Source organism: Solanum lycopersicum, chromosome 8 (assembly GCF_036512215.1).
Source record: "Solanum lycopersicum chromosome 8, SLM_r2.1".
NCBI lineage: Eukaryota > Viridiplantae > Streptophyta > Magnoliopsida > Solanales > Solanaceae > Solanum > Solanum lycopersicum.
In genome coordinates, this window is record NC_090807.1 from 61,337,487 (window position 1) to 61,359,716 (window position 22,230).

The 22,230-nt window shown below is 33.3% G+C and overlaps 2 protein-coding genes across 3 annotated transcripts; both read right to left on the reverse strand.

The window, feature by feature from the left end:
- Positions 1-453: 453 nt before the first annotated feature.
- Positions 454-4,019, reverse strand: LOC101260962 (pectin acetylesterase 8-like). The gene is made up of 13 exons (XM_019215087.3): positions 3,704-4,019; positions 3,179-3,300; positions 3,010-3,092; positions 2,785-2,914; positions 2,594-2,673; positions 2,429-2,515; positions 2,217-2,341; positions 1,607-1,667; positions 1,439-1,492; positions 1,278-1,355; positions 1,078-1,183; positions 835-980; positions 454-749 (listed from the first exon to the last, which is right to left on the reverse strand). Exons 1-13 carry the CDS (start codon positions 3,742-3,744, stop codon positions 660-662), a joined length of 1,203 nt encoding a protein of 400 aa, XP_019070632.1. The 5' UTR covers positions 3,745-4,019; the 3' UTR covers positions 454-659.
- Positions 4,020-7,908: 3,889 nt separating this feature from the next.
- Positions 7,909-15,986, reverse strand: LOC112941980 (uncharacterized). Of its 2 annotated transcripts, none has more exons than XM_069288211.1 (2): positions 14,836-15,913; positions 7,909-10,925 (listed from the first exon to the last, which is right to left on the reverse strand). In XM_069288211.1, exon 2 carries the CDS (start codon positions 9,052-9,054, stop codon positions 8,137-8,139), a length of 918 nt encoding a protein of 305 aa, XP_069144312.1. In that variant the 5' UTR covers positions 9,055-10,925; positions 14,836-15,913; the 3' UTR covers positions 7,909-8,136. The 2 variants fall into 2 exon arrangements, 1 of the variants encoding a protein (XP_069144312.1); XR_003247716.2 differs by lacking the exon at positions 7,909-10,925 and adding an exon at positions 11,256-12,212 and having other exon boundaries at positions 14,836-15,986.
- Positions 15,987-22,230: the final 6,244 nt, after the last annotated feature.

The following is a 22,230-nucleotide window of genomic DNA, read 5'->3' on the forward strand; positions in this document are numbered from 1 at the left end:
GTTTAATTTTAAAATTTAAAACACTTATGAGCAACAATTATATTTGACTAAATTCTTAAAAGTGCTGCTAAATATATTTTTCTTAAATGTGTTTTATAAAAAAAAAGAAAATTGGTCAAAAATAGTTTATTGCTACTCTATAGAAATACCTTTTTTTCTTTCTCCCAAACACCTCATTGTTTATTAGAATAAATAAATCTTGACAAAAAACAAATACCTTTTAGCTTCTAAATATTTGGTCAAACAAGTTATTACTCATTTAGCTATGAAAAAATTATATGGGCATTAAAGGATTTTAACAAAGAAAAATCATTGCTTGTATTATTGAATTAAGCAATCAGCTCAAGTAAACAAGTTCAATGACTTTATTGATACAAATTATTATTTTTAACTTGTCTTTTAAAGGTCTTATCCTTTTTTGATCTCTTGATAACTAAAAAAATCTTTAAAATATTAAGATAAAAGATTCTTATCTTTCAAGCTGCTCACTGTTATCTTCTATTGATACAAGTCCAAAATCAAACATAAGTGACTTGAAAATGAACAATTATACTATAGTAAGATGATGTTGTAAATTAGTATACATTCACACTCCACAACTATATCATCTATCCATTGATATGTACTAAAACTTCATTAGTATCTCAAGGAACTTGTAATTATTTGCAATTTTTAACATCAGGATACGGGTCTATATGTTGAAATCCTGCTCTCTCAAAGTACCAATCCCCAACAGCTTCAGCAATTGTCTATACACATAAAATGTTATAAGAGATTCAAAACAAAAACGTGTGTATTAAAACTTTATATATGGATAAAACAAACAAACATTACCTTACTAAGTAACCTTGGAGAGGTAGTATTATACCAGTATGATGTTGATAGAATATCACCATGTGAATAGCAAGATGTGAGGAAATAACCCCTTGTAAAACAAGGGGGTAGTGCGCCAAATATCTTCAAGAATTCAACTCCGAAGGCTATAAGTTAAAAATAAAAAAATTAAAGGACAAGATGAAGAGTCACTATACATGTGTAACATCATGTAGATTAGTTGATCTCTAGATAAATGTTAACCTCGAATAATTATAAGTTGGCTAGATGTGCAACTACTTATGTTCTTGATGCAACCCTTCCAAGCATGTTGAGGATCAAGGTACGAAGGAACCAAAGTGTTATTAATCTGGAGTTAAAGATTGTTGAATGATCAGAATAGCTAAAGAAGAAACAAATAAAATTCTTAAAATTGAGAGAAATTTAACATTTGTTGCATTGACCTGCCAGGAATCATAAACTGAGTTGATTATGAATAGTGGAGTCTGAATATATGAAACAACATTTTGAGGGAAAAAACACTGCACCATGTAAAATTAAAAGTTATAACTATATCATACAATTAAAGATATTTGTTTTTATTTCGAAAGCTTAAAGAAATTACCAAACTTGGTTCCATTGCAGACGTGCAAGCTGATGGTAAATTCTTGGCCGATCCCTAAAAAGGAGAGAAAAGAAAAGGCTATTATATATAGTTAAGCATACCAAAATCACTATAAAACACACACACACATATATATATATATATATAAACAAGAAATATGAAACGTACATGTAGGCTAACAATTTCTTCATACATCTCTTGAATATGTGAAGTACCAGTTATTGTCTTGCTGCATGTAAATATGAACTTGCCCTTAATAGTGTTAGGATCGGAAATAAGCAAGTGTAAACACGGAAGCTAGCAAATCAAATCTCAAAAGACCACGAGTAAGAAGACAACGAAAAATATACCAAAAGACACAAAGATTTAATGTGGTTCGGTCCATCGACCTACGTCCACAAAGGAGATGAGCAATCCACTATAAATATGAGAGTACAAAATACAAACAGAAACAACCTCAACCAATTCACTCGGAATACATGGGAGGTTCACACAAGTGATAACGTATCAAGCTTGTGACCCATAAATTTTCCCTCTAACCAAAACTCTCAAAGCCCTTAAGACTTAAGACTACATTGTGAATGCTGATTAATTTAGAAGGAACATTCCTCTATTATAGAGTCCTAAACCTTTTCCTACAAGAAAAAGATTAGTCAATCCAAAACATTTTTCCTAAAAGGAAAACCTATTTATGGCAAGAAATTTAGGGTAAATAAAACCCAACAAATAGAAGGTGTAGAATAAGATTTTACATGACGTAAATATGGGAAAATCATACCCGTCGATGAAGAAGCCAGCACTTGCAACACATTTTACTCTGGCACTCCCTGGAAGAAGGCTTTTGAACTTGTCACAGTTCAAGATTGTTGCCAACCCTCCGGCTGATGTTCCGGTTAGAATTGCCTAACAATATTTTGATATTCAATAAGGTATTAGTACATATAGAATTAGGAATATGAAGCTAGATAGTGTCAATAGATGTATTCTTACATTTTCAGCATTTTTCATTCCTTTGCACCATAAATCCTCCATAATTGCCTTAAATATTCTTGCCCCTCGAAAATATAACTTATTCTCCTAGTGTGAATTATTTGACAAATTTAATCAAGAAAAACGTCATAGAATTTGTAAGGATATATATGAGTATTTTCTTACAGGGTTGATTTGTTCAACATCACCAGTGAAAGATGCACCATCACAATACTTCACCCTCACTCGATTCCAATTGTGAAACTCTACCAAATTACAATATTGTTTGCAGTTGGAAGAAGTTTATAATTAATTTTGCATATACACACAAAAGATTAAAGTAATATATATATATATATATATATGAGCTTCATCACCTGGATTTTCTTTGGAGGTATTATGAAGTATCCCACCAAAAAAACTTTGTCGTTTCATCTTGGTGGAAGAACCTAAGAACTTAGTTGAACGATTAAGACAATCTGAGATATTGTTACACCAACCGCCTCCCTATAAATATGAATTATTTCTCCAAGTTAATTTGGTGATCGACTCAATAATTATGTCAAATATGTGAATCAATTGCAAAGAATCAAGTAACTTACATCTAAGTAGATTACCCAGCTGTGAAGTCCGGTACCATGTCCCCTATCCAGATGATATGCTGGCGGACTTCCATCGAGACATACTATTGACAAATTGAAACAAATATAAATTTGATTTTCTTTGAGGAATTAAGAGTATATTTAGTTTTTTTTGACACTCTTAAATCACCTGCGCCTTGGGCAGTTGCACTATGAAGTACTGTGATATTAATGTACGAATAATTATCATCGGTGCCAAGAACATGAGTTATACAAAGTAGTGCTAGCAAAGCCAAAAAAAATGTTTTTGTCCTACAAACAAAAACAAAATGTAAATTTTACAAAAAAAATTAATAACGAAATATTAAATGTGATAGGACTAGTTTGGAGTAATTAATTCAAAGTTAACTGACCTAAAAATCTATCTTCGTATTTATTATATTACATAATCGAATAACACAATGCTATTTTCAATCAACTTATTTAAGATGCTTGAAACCTCGTTGATACAAATTGTTTTTCTTTTCTTTTTTTAAATTTTTTTTTGTTTTATCAATAATAATTTATTCTTTCGATTGAAAAAGGGATGAACGTTGATTGTCTACCTAGGATAAATAACAAATATTGTGTAAGCCATTTATTATATAAAAAAGAAAATAAAATAACTAAGGCATATTCCATAACAATATTCTTTCAACAAGATGGAAATACTTACAAACCCCTCATGTGAATTTCATGAACAACCTCAATTTTCATCTTTTAATCGTTAATCAATGTGTTTGTTAATGGGGGTTTAATTTGTATGGATATAGTTAGTTTAGTACATTTTGATTGGGTTTAAGGAGGGATTTGGATGAATATGATAATTATTTGGAAAATTGGGTAATTTTGATTGATTCGAAAGTAATCAGAGCTATAAATGGCCGGATAGTATGACGGAATTTGAAGAATAAAGCTAGTTATTAAACGAAAGTTGAGTAAAACTCAATTAACGAAAGTTGAGTAAAACTCAATTCCGATATAAATTTGAGAAAATGATCAAGTGAACGACTTAAATTATATAATTTTAATTTTGAAGCATTGCACAAAAATCGGAAGGGTTTATATAGACCTCTGCAATTTAGGAGGTTCATATTAAATTTAAAGCTCCTCAATTTAAGGTTTTCTTTTAAGTGTTCCCTTTATTAAATGCATATATGAAAATTGGCAATCACACGATTCATGCAATAAATTTACTCATCATTAATTAATAATTTAATATATTAAAGGCCTCTACGATAAATTTAAAAGATTTTGATAGAAAATAAAAAAGAATATGAACTACTTAACTATATTTTCAAATCCAAAAGTGCAATTTACAACTAATTTCATTTTTATTATATTACTTGTTCTGATCAAATAATAGCATATTCTTCTACATAAAAAAATCCAAAGAAAAAAAAATCTGTACCCGATTTCATTTACAAAAAGAGGTAAAAGGAGTGTTCCCACGAATACACAGATTTCTCTTATGTACGAAGTCATCTTTGTTAGAAAACGTTTTACCCTTCAATATGAAACTTTCCTGTGCGAATTTGAATTTAATCGAATTGAAATAAATACCAGATATCGTATAAAAAATTAAAAATAAAAGCAAATATACATTAGCTTTACAAAATTTATTCCTTCTTTTGAAACTTGAGTGTTCATATTTGATTTTACCATTTATTTTAAAACACATATTATAAGCAATAATTTGTTGATGCATAGATGATAGATCATCGAGAATATGAGTTGTACCAAATACTGCTAAAATTCAATACGGCGAAATTTTTAAGCAAGTTCTTAAGAAATTTTGCGATCAATAATTTTTCGATGTATATGTTTTTTTTTCATTGACATATTATTTCAATTTATAGTTAGGTATCAACAATATTTCATATCAATAATCCACTTTTGTAAATATCATTAACTAAAAACTATGAATGAACACCTCATTAGTATTATTGTACGACCATGATATAAGTCACTATATTGTTTATACCCCCTTAGGGAAAGAAGTAATACCCATTGCGAAAATCTGTAAAATTTTGCTCAAACATGCATTTTCACTTCTATAGCCAAGTCTTCAAAACTTGTAAAGTTATTTAAAAACATATTTACAAAAAATGATAAACATTGACTGTAAAAGTCGTTTATTAAGTATTTGCTACTCCTTTTATGTGATATTTGTTTTATGTCTAAAAAAGAAAAAGTTATAAATTGATTTCAACTTTTAGGAAAAAAATCAACTTCTAAAGGAATCACCCCTGATTTCTTTTAAGAATTTAAGAAAACTTAATTAAATTTATTTTAACATATTTAAGTCTTAAAAATTTAGAGAAAAAGAGAGAGATCATTTCCATGTCCACTTTGAAAAGATATTAGCACTCAAAATGACCGCTAACGTAATGTTACCCACAGTATAAAAACTTTATTGACTAATTTTGAGAAAAACTTAAAAGAAAATATATGTAAAGTCATTTAAAAAATAACTTAGCTTAAACACTTGGAAGAATTTTGCAAAAAGTAAAAAATGCCAAAAACGACCAAGTAAGAAGATTATTCAAACAAAATAATTTACGAGTAAATAACATAAAATCGTTATCTTTGAGAAATTTAATTAAATTAATCTAAATATTCAAAGTTTAAATTACGGGAAAATTAGCAAACTAGTCAGAATTTCTAACATAATTAGTAAAAATATTTACACTTTAAAATAATTATTAAAAATGTCAATATTTTAGAAAATGATTTCTATCCTAATATAACTATTTTTTTCTTTTATTTTTCAAAACAGTCCCACATTGGATTAATTTTCTACACCACTAATTAGTAAAAAAAATACCTTTATCATCCATAGCCATTCTTTCTAGGTTTTAAACCAAGTCAATATTTTCTTTCTCTCTTCACATATTTCCAATTTTTCACTCATTCATTGTTTAAGCAAAATTAACTCTTCAATTTGTTCAAGAAATCTATCAATTAATTCAAAAATCTCTAGGTTGATAAAGGTAATTTTGAAGTCACCGAATATTTTGTGAGATTTCTTCTTACTTTGTTTTCATATTCATCAAATATTTTTATACTTTGAATTTTATGTATTTATGATTTTCTATCCACTTTTTGATTTTTTTGTGAGTTTGTTTACATATTTGATATTCAGTAGATTCTAATAATCTGCATTAACATTCATACATCATATATTGTTTAATTTTTCGTACATTCATATTTAATAATTTCGAATATTTCTTGTAGGGTTACTAATACACAAGTGAATACAGAATCAAGTTTGGATTTGGTGAAAACAAAATCTGATAAAAGGAACATATAAGAAGGAGAGCCAAGGTTGCAAAATTGTATTCACAACACAATTGCATTAATATTAATTTTTGTTTGTTAATTAAAAACACGTTATCAATCTGAAGTAAAAAAGATGACGTACGAAATGTGCGCACAAAATGCACATATAATGCACGTGTAATGCACGAAATGCACGTTTGACGCACAAAGTTCATGAAATGCATCAATTTTGCACATAAAAAAATGTCTATATGCTAGCTACCATATAGGTAAAGAACATTTTTGCTATCATATATTAGGTTTAATATCACATTAATTAGTCGTTACACACACCAATTTTGCATATGAAAAAGAAAAAATCTATATGCTAGCTACCATATAGATAAAGAGCATTTTTGCTACCATATACTAGGTCTAATATCACAATACTTAGTCACACACATCAATTTTGCATATAAAAAAGAAAATGTTTATATGCTAGCTACCATATAGGTAAAAGAACATTTTTAGTAGCATATTTATACATATACAAGGTGGTGCTATTGCTACTTATTTCTTGTTTCAAGATTAAAAAATAAATCAATAGTTAAATTATGAATATAAATATACAAGTCTTCTCTTTAGGCTAGGAACTATTGCAGTATGGCAACAAATATAATTTTTCTGATTTTTCTAACTATATCCATTGCAGAGGCGCAAAAAATCAATATCACAAAAGTACATAACACTACAACACAAGGCGTTGGCATAAATATATATAATTATATTCATTTTATTTTTTCAGTAGAATTAGATTTGATGGTTTGTTTTTGTTAAATAGTTTGTCTCGACGGAAGTCCGCCGACATATTACTTTGATTGTGGATTTGATGCTAGAGCTTCTAGTTGGATAATTTACCTTCAAGTAAGTTTGTTTAATTAATTAGTGTTTTGTTTTCATTGTATATTTAATTTTATTTCGCTAAATTTGTTTTTTTAGGGCGGAGGGTGGTGCGAGAACCTAAAAGATTGCCACTATCGTACATTTCAACCAACATGTTCGTCCAACTTAGTGCAGGATCAAACTAAGTTTGGTGGAATATTTAATAACAATCTCCAAAATAATCCAGATGAACTAATTTTTGCTGGAGTTCATTTATTGCTACTTAAATCATAAAATCTAATATAGAGTAGTTATAATAGGTTAGATGTTAGTAAGTAAGTTTACATCTTTATTTAATTGATAAAAAATTATACTATTGATTTCACGAGAATGTTGTTGAAAATTAATATGGAGATTTTTAAACAAATACTAGTAAATTTGGTTTTTATAACAATTTTATTTGTCTCGAGAAATTATTTGCCAAATAAATGTTTCCCATTCTTTCAATTACCCGCTAATACAATTTGTTATGGCAGACTTCTATAATTGGAATCGAGTATGGGTAAATTATTGCAATGGATCGTCGTTTAACAGTGACGTTGAAGAAGTTGATTCAGTAATTAAGTAGATAAATAACATATATATATATCATATAATTTCTTTTAATCCTAATAATTTATTTCTGATCAGTAAAAATGTATTGTGGTCCAAGGGACTGCAAAATTCCAAAAACGTAAGTTTCATCATAATGTATGTTTTATGGAATTCGATTAAGTTTTGTGAAAAGGCTGCTCTTTGTGATGATTCTAACATATAGAGATTTGACAACTTATTTGAAAAGTTGTTCTTATCTTTTGTTGAGCAACTAGTTAAATGTACAGGTGTTGATTAGTAGTTAAATGTACAGATGTTGATTTGTAATTAGAAGTTAGTTAGATAAATTAACAAACTATGAGTCACTGTAAGTTAGTTAGTAACAACATTTTTAGAGTAGGGGTTTGTCTGGAATTTGGCACTGGAACTTGGTAATTCGGGAGGGGGCTTTGATATGCTGGAGCTTGGACTTGATACGTGGGGGAACGTGCTCGATAGCTCGACTGTACATTGACACAGTTGGGAGAGATATCTTGATAAGGGGGTGGAATTTGATAAGATTGGGGGTAATTTAGGTACATAGAGGAAAATTTTTGGAGATTTTGGGGGTGGATTTTGGTAAGACAAAATTTGAGCATCTGGATAGGTGGGGGCAGCATTGTAGTTGTTGGAATGATTGGATTGTGGGCGATAGGCTTGGTGAGATTTTGGTGGAGGCTTGGAGCGATCTTGAGGATGCGATGAGTTTTTGGGAGTTTTCCTTCCCCCATACGAAACAGCGGCAACTTCCTCTCTCCTCTTCCTCATCAATCCGGAAGACTCAAGCGACGCGGATACTCGGGCTATCTTTCCCGACCTCAGACCATCTTCGATAGTCTCACCAACTTTGACTATCTCGGCGAATTTGGCTCTGATTAACAAAATGATTCTGTCATAGTATTCGGGCTCTTGCACCTGTATAAACACTTTTACAATCTCTTTTTCAGTCATTGGAGGCCTCACCCTCGTTGCTTCTTTTCTCCATCTGCAGGCAAATTTCTGATAGCTTTTCGTCGATTTCTGCTTCATTTTCTCTAAAGAATATCGATTAGGGACTATCTCAACATTGTACGCGAATCGATCAATGAAGTCTTTAGCTAGCGCGCTCCAACTGGGCCACTGCCTGGTTTCGTGTGACGTAAACCATTCCAGGGCCTCCCCGCACAGACTCCAGCTGAAAAGCCTCATCAATAAAGCCTCATCTTTGCCAACTCCCACAAGTTGGTCACAGTACGCTCTCAAATGCGCCATGGGGTTGCCTACCCCTTCGAAGGTATCAAACTTCGGGATTTTGAACCCTTCGGGAAGGTTCAAGTCTGGGTGGATACACAATTCTGCACAACTCAATCCTGCAACGTCTGGAATGCATTACAACTCTTTCATTGCCCTTTTAATCTCCTTCTTTATGTCGATCTTTGCTTCTTCCCTTGCCTTCCACTCTCTCTCTCCTGCTCCTCGTAGTGATCCAATTCGGAACCGTGCACCTCATGCTCGGCAGGAATGGAAACTTGGAAGGTGGTTCTTTTTGGGAGGGGTGGAGCTATAGAAGGACTCGGAACGTTTTGTGCGGTTTGGTAGTTTTGTGGGTAGGTTTGAGGATTGGTGTATTGGTTTAAGTGGGGATGCGGTGTTTGGGGGTTGGAGGCTGTTGAATTTTGATTTTGATTTTGATTTTGGGGCGATGGGGCTGTTTGATTATTCTGGGGGTGTGGTGGCATTTGAGGAGGGTTATTTGGAAGCGGTGAGGGAGTTTGATAAGATATGGAAGCATACTGGGGGTTTTGGGTTGTTAAATCTATCCCAGACGGGTTATGCACAGGTGTTGACGGCTGGTTCTGAGTTGGATCCATGTTTGACGAGGGGAAGTACATCGGAGGTCTTGCGTCAACAAAATTAAGGCCAAATCCAGGTGGAGGCGTGTCCTGCCTCCACTGCATTTCGACTCTCATATCAGCTATCTGCTGCATCAGTTGCGCGATTAGTTCATTTTGTTCCGCCACGGTGGACTGAGCCACCACAACATCTGTGAGACTAACTTCATCGTTATTGTCTCCAATAGTTATATTTCCTCTGTCTGAGTTTGGTCCGGGGAAGGAATCTGTAGGACCTTTTGATCTGGTGAAGTAAGGATGATCTGCCAGTTGATCGACATAGAGCAGTTAAAAGTACCTGAGAAGTGAAACAACTCAAAGACAAATTTGTTAGCGCATATTTGGAGTACAAAATACATAATATCACACCAAAAGCAGATAAACACACAAGTCGCTTTGTTTGAGGATATCTTTAACCCACGAATGAGGACGGAAATACTATTTTAAGCAAATAGGAATTTATTTGTTTGATGCTATCTTGGGAAGGCTGAATCACGTTGAGCTATGGTCTTCTTGCAGCTGCTTTTGATGCCCTTTGATCTTATCTTCATATCTTCGTAACATGGAGGAGAATAAAAAATTCTAGAGATAGGGGCCGGGCCGGGAAAGGCTGCCTACGTATCTCAGAAGAAGAATTCAGGCCCAACGTACTTCGAGTTTAAGATGAAATATTTTCATTCATTGCGATTACCAGGAAATTAAAAGACAACATCGGAATTCTTAAAGGATGACGATAGCATTTAGTCATTTCTCCTCATGTTATTGCGTTACTCCCTAGACGATCGGAAATGGAGGCATGTAGACGATTTCCTCCTCGTCATCCTCCTCAGTCAATTCATTGTGGGGGCGTTGTTGTCTGCTCCCTGTTCACAGGCGAGGTATTTTCTGCTCTTCAGGTTGTCAATTCCTTGTCCAGCAAAGCGCTTTTGGCTAATAGAGCGGCGGTCTCCGCATCTATCTTTGCCTCTCTCGCCTTTCCTTCGTGCACCTTCAAATGAAGTGTGTGCAACCTTTTTCTCAAGCTTTCAGTTTCCATCTCAACCTCTTCTTTCTCTTTATCTCCGATGCCAGATCCTCATCCAATGTCACGACTGCAGCTTTGTAAATTGTTATGGTCATGTCAACTCTAAATCCTTCCTCCTTAACCTTTTGAATTTCTCGAGTGACTCGTTCGATCTTTCTTTGCAAATTCTCTTCAATGAGCTTCGTCTGGATGTTCTTGCCCTTGTCCATAGCGATGATTTGCCTTTCCTGAGACGATAGAGCAGTATTTAGGATTTGTGGTATAAGAGATAGCCTTTTGAGTGAGAAATTTGAGACTTGGAATTTCGATCGGACATTTGTAATAGTGGCTTCCGTGTATTCTTTGAAAATTTCTGGGTAGTAGTGGGTTTACGATATCCTCATTCATAGCAACATAACACATAAGAAGTTAAACACACATATATATAGTGTCTTAAACATGCATGTGACCCTGTTGTGCCAAGGGTAAGCCTAGTGTCTTAAACATGCATGTGACCCTGTTGTGCCAAGGGTAAGCCTAGCGATTTGAAGGATGTATTGCGCCATTTAAAGAAATGATTGTATCCCCGAAATAAATTTCACTAAATATCATAACGTTCATTACATAATAAAAATCAAACGGGATACATTTTAGGAAAGGGATGTAATGCAAATACATATATAAAAACAATCCCACGCAGGGGAGTTAAAAGGCTGATGATTCGGCTCCTCTTATGGCCTTCTCTGACTTGGTTTGGCCAACTCCTGTGGCTGGGGGTCGTCCCTTTTACATAAATGCTCAGTCAACCACCATTGGAGTAGAATGTTGCAACCTTGGAAAAATAGGAACCAATTTTTACACAGACTTAAGGATTGATAAATGTCGGCCAAAATGACTAGGGCCAAACAACAATACTTCTTTTCTTCTGATTTTCTACCTATTCCTCTGAACATGGCATTCACCACCATCACTACCCGTGTATCGATTTCTTTTCCTTCATCTTTAAGGAACACCATAGTTTCTAAAAGGCATGCGGAGAAAGCAATAGCCTGAGTTTGCCTCTAGCTACTGTAATCGTAGAATTCGTTCGGGAATAGTTTGAAATAATTGTCGTGCCTCCATCTTTCGAAAAATCTCATTAGTGGAATGTCGTGGGTCTCTAACCAATTTGCATTCACAAGGAATAATATGTTTTTCAATTCATTACTAGTTGGCCTATCTGGAAGGAGAATGTGATGATTCAGACATTTTTTCCTTTTGCCACATGTCCTAATTGAGTCAAGGCATTCCTTGATTTCCTCTAGTGTGGGTGTTATTTCGATATCTCCGAATCGAAAGACCATCTTCTCGTCGTCCCAAAATTGAGTGATGACCTCGATAAACGTGGGTCATACCTTGAAGTTCATTATAGAAGGTAGGTGACCCAAGTAAATCAAGATTTCTCTCTTTTGACACTCTTTGAGGTTGTCCCACTATACGCGAAGAATATCAGGCGCCTGGGTGACCATGTTGAAATGAAGGAACTGACTCGACATCTACAAAAATATACAACTAGTTAAATTTAAACCCCGAACAACAATCAGTTAAACACGCAATACATCCTTCAGAACATACAAGTACGATCGTCCTATCGAGTCGTAGGCTCTTTGGACTCAAGGCGATCTTTCTAATGGGCCCAACACTCCTTGGGTGTTTGATCGTCTTAGGCAATGTGCTATTTTTTGGGATTGGGTTTCGCTCTATCTTAGTTTGACTAAGAGTGGATAGTATTTAAAGTGGAATAGGTAACCCAAGCGGACTACTTGGGCTAAGACAATTAACGATCGTTGACTATCAAGTAGTCAACTACACTCGTCATGGTGCCCGCAGAAAATTTTGATTAACGAAGGATTGCGAACCCGCATAATCGTCCTTTTAGTGGAAATAAAATAAATGTTGTTTGACGGAATTATGACATGCTATGAATGCAATAATAATATATTAAAAATTAAACAATTCCGCACAAACAACCAATAAAACAAATAAAACAAGTAGTCAAACAATCAAATCTTGTGGTTAGAACTTAATTATTCCCCAGCGGAGTCGCCATTTCTGTTTTACTTTAAAAAATACTACTATTTGATTTAAAAATGGGAAAAATTGACTAGGTTTCAAAAAATCAATTAATCTTATTATCTAAGAAAAATTGACTTTTCAAATTACGGAGACGCCACTTGATTTTGAATAAATCAAGAATAAGATTTCAAAAGAATTAAAAAACAGATTAAAAATCGATTGAAAATGTTCGCAGTTCAATGTACATCCCGAGAAGGTGTTAGGCCTTCGGGATGCCCGCTAACTTGCGATTGACCGACGATTTGACTAAAATGACCTTAATATACATTTTTTAATTTTTTAACTTAGCAAGAAATCGCTTTGATATACTTATTCCATTTTTTTTTGTTCCTTATTATTTCTAAAGGAAAACATTTAAAGGAAATTAACTTAGGGAAAACTAAATGGTGATAAAAATAAAACAAAAATAAGCAAATAAAGTGGTAAATTTTAAAATAGTGAAAATTGGCTACCCGTTAGGAGATTATTAAAATTCTACCACAACACTAGTTAATTCAATCAAACAAAGAGAGAAAAAATTTGAACTTGGGTTTTGGCCCACCTGTCCTATGTTAAACTATTTAAAGTTGGGCCCTTTTCAACAATCCAAATCCTGCAAAAACAAATTGGCCTTTGGGCCTGTCAAAATCTTTGCTGAAAAGGGCCCTAGCCCATTTCCTGTAAGAAATCAGAAATAGTATACACTAAATGTATACTGCTGTATACAGTATATATTCGATCCATTTTGGACCTTTTGACCCTGCATTTGATTGAATACACATTTCTGTTATTTCCCCTGTATTTCCACATTGCTCTGCGTATTCGTACCTGTATCCTTTTTTTATACTTATTTAACAAGTGTATATTGTTGTCCAACAATGTATACTAATGTATACGGGTTGCACCCTATGTTCGTATTCATTGCTTAATCTCGTATTTTAATTAAAATAGGCGTCCCTGTGCGTTACCTTGCCAAACATATTTTTTACACCTATTTAAGATATACTGTCCCTATATATCTGCGTATACAGGATGTATATCAGCCTGTTTTTCAACTTTCGAAAGTTGAAAACTCCTTTTCAGCAGTGTATTTTTACTGTCATTAGCCTAGATTTTGAGTTTGGACTTCCTGTGAATTTTCAACCTGTATATCAGTGTATACACTGTATATACACCAAGTGCACAGCTTCAAAACAAAAAATTGCAGCCAAGTTCCTGCAAACTGTAACTTCCAGCAGCACCTATTGCCATATTTCGACCTGCAAATTGGTCTTAAGACCTCCTAGACTTGAAATAGGCTGACTCAAGGATCTTTTAACTCGGAGAAATGCGAGAATGGAGTCCAAAATGGACTCGAATCGATGTCACATGCATCAAAATAGAGGAGGAAGAGAAAATAAAAAAAAGAATTAGAATCTGCCCATAATATCAACAATACAAAGAATGACTAATTATTCTATCGCATCTAAAATTTTACACATTTAAACATGAGACATAATCGAAGCAAAAGGAGTGCTAATACTTCTTATTGAAAGAAAAAAGAAGAAATATTTAATGATATTCCTAAGCTAACTAGACCATATAATCAAACATATAAAAGCAAGCAAATAATACTCAATGTCATATACCCTTTACCCAAGGAATTTAACTAGAAGACTATTAAAGCTTAACTAGAGGGCAAAATTTCCAGAGAAAATCAAATCTGACTCAAACGAAAAGATTTAAGCAAAACAAGGCTCATATCAACTAAGTTCATGCAAACAAACAAACTACTGATATGTAAATCAAGAGTAAATTATATCCAAATCGAAATAAACGAGCGAAAAGATAGAACCAAAGCAAACAAAAAAACATGTACTGTCTTTGAAAAATAAATATGACTTTTTTAAATGAGGGGAAGAAACACGGAGATTAATACTTGAATATCAAGAATCAAAGTGAAAATAAAATTTTAAAAAAAAACATGCAGGTGCCTACATAGGTGCAATAGATCACCAATGCAACAGAAAAAACCATTTCGAAACGAAAGAAAACGAGGAAGTCATACGAAGCCGGAGGGGTTACCTTATCAAAAGCAGCGAACGAGGATTGTCGAGCTAGACGAGGAATGAACTTCATCACCGAAAGCACACTCGAACCACGGCTAAGACGTCTAAACGGAATACCACAGCCGAACGACGGAACTGAAAGTATTTCTCAACTTCTTTTCGATCCCTTAGGTTTATCTCTATACCTATTTTGTTCTTGACGAAACTTTCTAAAATAGGTTGACAATCTCCTCTCAAACTGGACAGAAGAAGAACAGTCGAAAAGAGAAGCTTGAAAAATTTTTAACCCCAAAATTTCCCAACCTAAAATTTCCAACCCCTTTTCTGAAGAAGATGGGGTTTATATAGAAGAGAAAATTAGGGTTTTGATTAGGGGGGTAAGACGAGGGATTTCCAAAATATTCGGCCCATTTGGAATTCAAATTCCAAACCTTATCCAAATACGGACGACTCGAACGGAAAAGGCGAGGTGGAGGGTGGAGATCGATCCCTCGTCCTTGGCAAACGACGTGGCTCAATCCCACGACACCAACGATGAATCTCGCGTCGTCTTGTGCTGCAGAGTCGTACAAGCGAGGGAGATGCTGCGAGAGAACGACAAGAGACAGTTGTGCTATCGGGTTCGGTTCTGTTTTTTCTGCTGGGGGTGTCGCGTGGTGAAGGAGAAGAGGAAGAACGGTGGGGAATCTTACGCGTGAAAGAGACGCGGGGTCGCGTGAGGAAGGAGAAGGGAAGGAGAAATTCTGGAAATTTTCTGCGCGTCTGGGTTCTGCTTTTTTCTGGCAATCGCGGCTGGAAAAGGGAAGAAGGAGGTGGAGTTGGGTCGGGTCAAATTCGTGGGCCGGATAGGGAAAAAAATGGGCTGGATTTATTATTAGTTGGATGGTTGTTTAAGAGAATTGAGGTGGGCTGCTGAAAAAAGTTTGGGCCTGGGAGTTTGGGTTGAGAATTAAAAAGAAAAGGGTTGAAGTGGGCTGCTGAAAGGGAATAAAATAAAGGCCCAATTCTGGTCTTAAAGGGAAAGGTGTTGGGCCTACGAATTGGGCTTAGGGAATTTGTGGGCTGCTGGGAAGGGAATGGGAAGGAGATTTGGGTTAATTTAATAAGTAGCCAAATAGAGTTAACATGATAAATCTGGCTAAACCTTAAATATTGTATTAATTAATTAACGAGATTCTTTATTTAGTAATTTATTTAAATTGTAAAATAGTTATTTTAAAAATATAACCATATTTTAAACTAAACTAGCTTAATAGAATACTTACTAAACTTAAAATATTTTTTTAAATGGTTTTTGAATAATCATGAAATATACTAATTATATACATAACGATGTAAAGTATATATATATATATATTATCTAAAGTTATGATAAAAGTATCCGAAGTAACATAAAGTTCATGCATTATATTATTATATTTCCGCAAAATTTATAAAACTAGTTAATTTAAATTGTTTGGAAAACTTACGAAGCTCGAGAATTAATTTAAACCGACGCGGGTCAAAATTGGGTGTCAACACTTCTAACTCCAAAACATTGTTGGAATTGGTAGAGTTTCATAATTGGAATAGGGTGAAGGTGAAGTATTGTGACGGTTCATCTTACACTAGTGATGTTGAACAAGTTCACCCTGTAAGAAATATACTACATGTGTATATATTTATTAATTTCGTAATTTTTTTCTGATTAAATTTTCCAAATAATGTATGTTATGAGAACAAGTTGTACTTTAGAGGAGCAAGAATATTTAAAGCTATTATGGAAGATTTATGGAGCAAAGGAATGAAAAGTGCTGAAAATGTAAGAATATGTATTACTACCTAATACTATCATACTATTTTTTTTCAAAATAAAAATTAAAAATTCTACTTGGCTAAATCTTGAATATTTAGGCAATTCTAACGGGAATATCAGCAGGAGGGTTGGCAACAATGTTGAATTGCGATAAGTTTAAATGTCTCCTTCCAGAGAGTGCTAAAGTAAAATGTGTCGCAGATGTTGTCTTTTTTATCAATAGGTCAGCACACTCTTCTTATATATGATCTCAAGAAAATTCGATTCACTTGGCTCGTTCATGATTAATAATAATGCAGCAAGACAATCTATGGTACTTCATATATTCAAGAGTTGTATCGAAAAATTGTTAACCTACATGTGAGTCACATCTTCTTCTTCTTTTTTTCTTTTAGTAATTTTGATATGTTTAAGAAGTAGATATCATGATGAATCTTTTTCCTCTTCCGTTCTTAGGGATTAACTAAGAATTTGTCGTTAGCTTGCACGTCTGTAATGGAACCAAGTCTGGTAAAAGCTTAAGCTTTTATAACAAAAACAATTTCTTTCTTTATATATACTATAGTAAGTAGTATAAACAATATTTCACTCTAATTATAACATTATGTATATATACATTTCCTAATTGATGATACATATGGTGCAGTGCCTTTTCTCTCAGAATGTTATTCCATACATTCAAACTCCACTTTTCATAATCAATTCAATTTATGATTCCTGGCAAGTCAAGTAGACAAAATGCATGATTTTCTGTCCATTTTTTGATTTTTTTGTGAGTTTGTTTACATATTTGATATTCAGTAGATTGTAATAATCTGAATTAGCATTCATACATCATATATTGTTTAATTTTTCATACATTTATATTTAATAATTTCAAATATTTCTTGTAGGGTTGCTAATACACAAGTGAATACAGATTCAAGTTTGGATTTGGTAAAAACAAAATCTGATAAAAGGAACATATAGAAGAAAAAGAAGAAGAAGGAGAGAGTCAAGGTTGCTAAATTAATTCACAACACAATTACATTAATATTAATTTTTGTTTGTTAATTAAAACATGTTATCAATCTGAAGTAAAAAAGATGACGTACGAAATGTGCGCACAAAATGCACATATAATGCACGTGTAATGCACAAAATACACGTTTGACGCACGAAGTTCACGAAATGCATCAATTTTGCACATAAAAAAATATCTATATGCTAGCTACCATATAGGTAAAGAACATTTTTGCTATCATATATTAAGTTTAATATCACATTAATTAGTCGTTACAAACACCAATTTTGCATATGAAAAAAGAAAAAGTCTATATGCTAGATACCATATAGATAAAGAGCATTTTTGCTACCATATACTAGGTCTAATATCACAATAATTAGTCACACATATCAATTTTGCATATAAAAAAGAACATGTTTATATGTTAGCTACCATATAGGTAAAAAACATTTTTGCTACAAAATACTAGGTCTAAAATCACATTAATTAGTTGTTACACACACCAATTTTGCATATGAAAAAGAAGAAGTCTATATGCTAGCTACCATATAGATAAGGAGTATTTTTGCTACCATATACTAGGTCTAATATCACATTAATTAGTCACACACATCAATTTTGCATATAAAAAAGAAAATGTTTATATGCTAGCTACCATATAAGTAAAGAACATTTTTACTAGCATATTTATACATATACTAGGTGGTGCTATTGCTACTTATTTCTTGTTTCAAGATTAAAAAATAAATCAATAGTTAAATTATGAATATAAATATACAAGCCTTCTCTTTAGGCTAGGAACTATTGCAGTATGGCAACAAATATAATTTTTCTGATTTTTCCAACTATATCTATTGCAGAGGCGCAAAAAATCAATATCACAAAAGTACATACCGCTACAACACAAGGCGCTGGCATAAATATAGATAATTATATTCATTTTATTTTTTCATTAGAATTAGATTTGATGGTTTGTTTTTGTTAAATAGTTTGTCTCGACGAAAACTCCGCCGGCATATTACTTTGATTGGGGATTTGATGCTAGAGCTTCTAGTTGGATAATTTACCTTCAAGTAAGTTTGTTTAATTAATTAGTGTTTTGTTTTTATCGTATATTTAATTTTATTTTGCTAAATTTATTTTTTTAGGGCGGAGGGTGGTGCGAGAACCTAAAAGATTGCCACTATCGTACATTTCAACCAACATGTTCCTCCAACTTAATGCAGGATCAAACTAAGTTTGGTGGAATATTTAATAACACTCCCCAAAATAATCCAGATGAACTAATTTTTGCTGGAGATCATTTATTGCTACTTAAATCATAAAATCTAATGTAGAGTAGTTATAATAGGTTACATGTTAGTAAGTAAGTTTACATCTTTATTCAATTCATGAAAAATTATACTATTGATTGCACGAGAATGTTGTTGAAAATTAATATGGAGAATTTTAAACAAATACTAGTAAATTTGGTTTTTATAACAATTTTATTTGTCTCGGGAAATTATTTGCCAAATAAATGTTTCTCATTCTTTCAATTACCCACTAATACAATTTGTTATGGTAGACTTTTATAATTGGAATCGAGTATGGGTAAATTATTGCAATGGATCGTCGTTTACCAGTGACGTTGAAGAAGTTGATCCATTAATTAAGTAGATAAATAATACATATCTCATATAATTTCTTTTAACCCTAATAATTTATTTCTGATCAGTAAAAATGTATTGTGGCCCAAGAGACTGCAAAATGCCAAAAACGTAAGTTTCATCATAATGTATGTTTTATGGAATTCGATTAAGTTTTGTGAACAGACTGCTCTTTGTGATGATTCTAACATATAGAGATTTGACATTATATTTGAAAAGTTGTTCTTATCTTTTGTTGAGCAACTAGTTAAATGTACAGTTGATTAGTAGTTAAATGTACAGATGTTGATTTGTAATTAGAAGTTAGTTAAAATAAATTAACAAACTATGAGTCACTGTTAGTTAGTTAGTAACAATATTTTTAGTATTTTCCCTTTCTTGTATAAATAGATAGCTTGTAACAAATTTCATTCATTCAATATAATTTTTTCTCTTTCACTTTCACTGATCTTAACATGATATCAGAGGTAGGAATGCAATTTTAGGTATTTATCAGAATTTTGAAGATAGATCGAGAAGCTCTGTCGGAAATGTTTTAGAATGGTGAATGAGGATGGATTGACGGGAGCATCTACTGACAAAGCTTCCACAGATCGTGATAATGGAATCAATGGAGGTTTTGTGACAATTGATCACAATTACCCACTGTATTTGAGCTCATCTAATGTATCTAGAGCTCTCTCTGTTGGAATTAAGTTGACATGGATGGAGAATTACACATTATGGAGTCGCGCAATGGAGATTGCCCTGCTTGGACGAAATAAGTTGGGATTCATTGATGGCTATGTTTTGCGAAGTGATTTTGATGAACCTTTGAAGAAAATTTGGGATCGTTACAGTGCGATTGTGATCACTTGGCTTACCTGTAACTTGAGTAAAGATTTGCTTAGTGGTATTCTCTATTCATCAAGCGTGAATCAGATATGGCTCGTTCTCAAGGAAAGATTTGACAAAATCAATGGATCTCGACTTTTCCAATTACATAGAAGCATCTTCACTCTTACATAAGGAACTTTGACTGTGTCTGCTTATTTTACCAAATTGAAGAGTCTATGGGATGAGTATGACTCAATTTTACCCTCACCTAGTTGTGGATGTAATAAAAACTGTGTTGAAAAAATACAATATTAGAAATTGCTCCAATTTCTAATGGGGCTGGATGACAGTTATTCACAGGCAAGAGGTCACATTCTAATGATGTCCTGTCAAAAAGGAAATGCTGGTTCTATTCATGAAAGAATAGAATCGTTAGCTATGTATTCTGGTAGAGTTGTTGGATCACCACAATTCAATAATAATAGGCAGTCATATCCTAGAGGAAATTTTCATTCCTTGTATTGTGATTTCTGCAACATGAAGGGGCATATTAGGGCAGATTATAATAAGTTGAAGAAGTGTGATAACTGTAATGCAACTGGTCATGTGAAGGATAATTGATATTTGCTTACTGGATATCCAGATAACTTCAAGGGTAAGAGGAAAGTTAATATAGTGATAGGAGATTGTACTAACACACAAAGACAACTTCAAAATATGCAGGATCATGTGGAATGGAAAGCACATACATCCATGGGGGATCAATCACAAGGAGAAAAAGGTCATGTCACACAAGAGCAAATACTGAAAATGATGAAGAACTCATCACCAACACAACTCAACCAGATCTTCAATGTCTTGAATGAAACCAACAAAACAATGGAGAATTCTCAGAAAAATATTTGTATGGCAGGACCTCTTGGCTTGGAAGGTTAAGGGGATTGGTGATATAGAAGATGGGTTGTATGTACTAAACTTGAATGCAAATCAACAGCAGGCAAGGATTCAAACTATGTCTGCAGTTAAAATAACTAATGCAGATCCAGCTCTTTGGCACATGAGATTAGGACATGTTCCTATGAGAGTACTTAGGAAAATAAAAGAATTTAGTTGTAATAGCTTTCATATTGATCAATCTTATCTGTCCACAAGCTAGACAAACTAGAGTTTCATTTTCTGTGGGTCATACTGTAGTAGATGAGATATTTGACTTGATACATATGGATGTCTGGGGTCCATATAAGGTGGCTACTTACAATGGGATGTAATAGTTGTATTGAAACATTATCTGTTGATGATAAAGAACCAATGTGTCAAAGTCTTTAGGTCTGATAATGGAGGAGAATTTATGAATTCTACTTGTCATGATCTGTTTGTTATGCATGGTATTATTCATCAAAGATCCTGCCCACACACTTCACAACTAAATGGAGTACTGGAAAGGAAACACAGGCATTTATTGGAAATTACAAGGGCTATTAAATATCAAGATTGTTTGCCTAATAGATTTTGGGGAGATTGTGTGGAAGCGGCTACTTATAGCATCAATAGAATACTTTGTCTGTGCTTGGGAATAAGTCTCCATATGAGCTTTTCTATCATAAATCACCTTCTCTAGCTCACATTAGAGTGATTGGTTTCTTGGCATTTGCTACAAATATTAGCAGGAATGATAAATTTGCTCCTAAGGCTAAGAAATCAGTGTTTCTGGGATATGCTATAAATAAAAAAGGATACAAACTATTGGATGTTGAATCCAAACTTGTGTTTGTTAGCAGAGATGTTATTTTCTTTGAATATATATTTCCTTTTCAAGATACAAGGCCGAATGAGGCAACTGAGCTTGCAATTGAACCTACTATATTTACACATACAGATGATGGCCTTACACTATGTGTAGTCTTCAGGAATATGGTACAAAATGATCAATATGGAGCTAATGATACTGCAAACCATGATTTATCTATTACTAATACTCAGGATCAGAATGAGATTGCATCAATACAGTCTGCACCTCTTCATATTGATTCTCATGTTTCACATGATCAGAACCAGGTTCCATTAGTATAGTCTGCTCTTACTCCTGTTTTTATGACTAGAAGATCTAACAGGCCTTCTAAGCCTCCTATCTGGCATACAAACTAC